The 3,526-nt window shown below is 39.9% G+C and overlaps 1 protein-coding gene across 1 annotated transcript; it reads left to right on the top strand.

Annotated features, from left to right (window-relative positions):
• The first annotated feature begins 1,715 nt into the window (after nucleotides 1-1,715).
• LOC143714814 (uncharacterized) lies at nucleotides 1,716-2,672 on the top strand. The gene has a single exon (XM_077206248.1). It carries the CDS (start codon nucleotides 1,716-1,718, stop codon nucleotides 2,670-2,672), a length of 957 nt encoding a protein of 318 aa, XP_077062363.1.
• Nucleotides 2,673-3,526: the final 854 nt, after the last annotated feature.

Here is a 3,526-nt window from a genome sequence, read left to right as displayed (position 1 = left end):
CTCCTATGTGGAATAAAACAAATGTCACACTTTATATTAGGGGGCTTTAACTACTAAGTACTTGCATCAAAGAAATAATTTCAAATGTTCTTATTGTGATTATGTTGTATTGTAAAACACTTCTACTGGGGTTGGATACGGCTGAGACCCATATGGTCAGCTTCGGCGCCATAGTGACGTGATGAATTGATCTTCAAGCAAAAGGAACTGGATAAATATCTGAATGCTACCAACCCCGATCTGAATTCTGACTTGCAGCCTGAATCACACAGTGTTTGTTCTTTGGCCAGAGGAGAACTGGCCCACTGACTGAGCCTGGTTTCTCCCAAGGTTTTTTCTCCATTCTGTCACCTGATGGAGTTTGGGTTCCTTGCTACTGTCGCCACTTAATATTCAACAATAGTATTGATCTGAATGCACTGAAGCTGTTGTATGAGAGCTGGACGATGACATTAATTATTATTTCATTTTATTTTTTTGCAGAACTGCTTTATAGATTTTAACTTTTTTTTAAATAAATTAACTAATTTAATAATTGATGATCTTTACCAAAGAACTGAATCAACTCGAAACTGACTTCAGCTGAACAACAGTAAGGGAAGGGTCAACCGTGTAATTAAAGATGGAATTACAGAAATAAATTGCATATGGAATTATATGCAAGTATTTTTTTGATGTTAGTGTAAAACATTTTTTGTACTTAAAGGAGCCGTATGTGTAACAGAGTTAGAAATGTAAGTTAGTTTTTGTATGTGATTTTCACCGTAATTAAGCAGCTGTATTGAGTTTGGTGTTTTGGAGCCCCCCTTTGGAGAAATGGTGTAGAGCAGCTCTGCTGCGTTTTGTCCTTGTGTTGTTGCCGTACCCGATCAGAAGTGGTATGCTTTACATTGGGTAGGTTGACTGTATAAAGCTCTTCCCACTTTGTTTTAATGATGTAACTGTAAAATGTTGTTTAAGTTGAAAACTTCGACATATCACCTGTGTTATATTACTTTACATTTATTGTTAAGATTTGGGTGCAATTCTAGCAACTTATGGCGCTTTTCCACTGCATGGTACGGTACGGTTCGGTTCGGTACGGTTCGACTCGGCGCGGAACGGTTCGGCTCGCTTCGCTTTTCCACTGCGTGGTACGACTCGACTCGGTACGGCACGGTTCGGTTCGCTTTAGCTCGGTTGCTTTTCCACCGCAGTTAGTACCCCTTCAAAGTGGGTGGGACTGATCGTTATTTGCGCCGCCTCTATTGCCATGACATCATCGTAAACGCGCCAAATTTCAATTGCAAAACACAGGAAAAATGGGGCCTATCGAGGGGATGGTGTTCCTGATTCTCGGCATGTGGATGTTTTTAACTGCAAGACGGAGAAATGTGTTTAAAATGAGGCTGATGGCAGCAAAACAAAATACTGCTAAAAAAAACAAAAGAGTCTGGGAACTCTTACAACGAAGCGCAGATGACAACATCACTCTGTTTGCCCGACGGCGCACTAGGGTAAGCTAATCTTGTTTAGGGTCTCAATCCTGATATAGTCACAAAGCATATAATGAATTTAGCTGGCAATATTATGTATTAAGAAGTGTAATCTGTGTATTTCAGATGTATCATATTTCGCAAAGTCGCCGCCACAGACCATCTGTTTGGACGTTTAACAGAGCTTCTGAGTGGTGGGATGTGATTGTTCCTGGTTTTCAGTGGTTGGAGAACTTTAGAATGTCGAAAGAAACGTTTATCCATTTGTGCAACAAACTGCGTCCTGCGATGGAGCGACGGGACACAAACTTCCGCGTGTGTGTACCTCTAAAGAAGAGAGTAGCCATTGCACTGTGGAAGCTTGCAACCGGCTCTGAGTACAGAAGTGTTGGACATCTTTTTGGAGCAAGCATTTCAACTGCGTGTCGGTGTGTTCAGGAGTTCTGTGCTGCAGCAGAGACGTTGTTGGTACCTGAAAAAATTCGTTTTCCAGATCAGGAGAGGTTTAAAGAAATGGCTGCCTACGTTGAGAACAGATGGGGACTCCCACAGTGTATTGGTGCTATTGATGGATCACACATACCCATAATAGCACCACAACACTATCACTGTGAATATTTCAACCGTAAAGGCTGGCACTCCATCATCCTTCAAGGTGTTGTGGATGGGAAGGGACTTTTCTGGAATGTTTTCACAGGACTGCCTGGAAGCCTGCATGATGCTCGGGTTATGAGACTGTCCACGCTGTGGGAGGTGGCAAGCCGTGGAAACCACATACCAGCTAGAACCAAAAACATTGATGGGGTGAATGTTGGCTACTACATCCTTGGAGACTCTGCCTATCCCTTGCAGAACTGGCTCTTAAAACCATTAATTGACACTGGACGGCTGACAGCGGAACAGCGGGTCTACAACACGAAAATATCCAGAGCACGTGTAGTGGTTGAAAATGCTTATGGAAGATTAAAAGGAAGATGGCGTTGCCTTTTGAAAAGAAATGACTGTTCGGTCGACCTTGTGAAATCTATGGTGCTGACATGCTGTGCTCTACATAACCTTTGTGAGAGTCATGGAGAGGCCTATGAGAGTGCATGGGATCCACCTTCAGCAGCAGAACCTGTGCTGGCACTGCCACAGCCTGTAGAGGAGGGGGGCAGGGATGTCCGTGAGGCTCTGATGCGTTACTTGAACAGTTGACTATGTCTGTTCTGTAAAGTGTGTGGTCAATAAATTTTTGTGCAGTATTTTAAAATGTTCCCCTTGCATATTTCTTAACCCCTTTCACGGAAAAGATCACAGATTATTTTAGTAAAACATTTCACCACTCGTTAAAACATCACACTCTTACTTGATCTGGAAAAACTTTCCCTCATTATAAAGATTTAAGACTCCAGCTTTGATATTTGACCACTTTTATGATAAATCTGCTTTGCAGTGACATTAAATTCTTAATCTATTCCAGGAGTGTGAAATTATTAATTTGTAACATTTGATATTTTGAATAGGAATCATCTCTCATAATGCAGTCAATCATGTTTTCTCAGGTTTATCTGTGTTCACTTACATGCAATATACAGCATCTGGAGAAATAATTATCACATGTTTTTTAAATATTTATCATACAGAATAATATTTCTATTAATTTTATGTCATAACACTATTTTAAACCTTGACCGGAATCTGATACAAATACTCGATGGTGGTTTAAAGTGAGTTTTAAGTAAAAGTGTATTATCAATATTTTATATTTTGTCTAAATGTAGCTTGCTGATACCTGTTGCTTTAATCCACCTGCTGGAAAAGCTATTCTATTACATAATTCAATTTGTTAAAAGAATTCACGTAAGGTCCCAAAAATATGTATAAGGTCCCAAAAATATGTATATATTTTGTTTTTAAACAAGACTTAAAATAATAGGTGGATTTTGCATGTATAGTAGGATGACATGGGTGTCGATGGCTAAGCATAATGCCAGAATAAAGGCTATAATGGCTGAATTCAAACAAAAGAATAACGATAAAAGAATAATGAAGATTAAGTCTCATACCGG

Source organism: Siphateles boraxobius, unplaced genomic scaffold (assembly GCF_051911475.1).
Source record: "Siphateles boraxobius isolate OS27281-9 unplaced genomic scaffold, OSU_SipBor_1 56, whole genome shotgun sequence".
Classification (NCBI taxonomy): domain Eukaryota; kingdom Metazoa; phylum Chordata; class Actinopteri; order Cypriniformes; family Leuciscidae; genus Siphateles; species Siphateles boraxobius.
This window is presented reverse-complemented; position numbering and strand designations above follow the sequence as displayed.

Coding starts and splice junctions, on each gene's coding strand:
- LOC143714814 (XM_077206248.1), top strand. CDS start 1,716: ATGTCGAAAGAAACGTTTATCCATTTGTGCAACAAACTGCGTCCTGCG.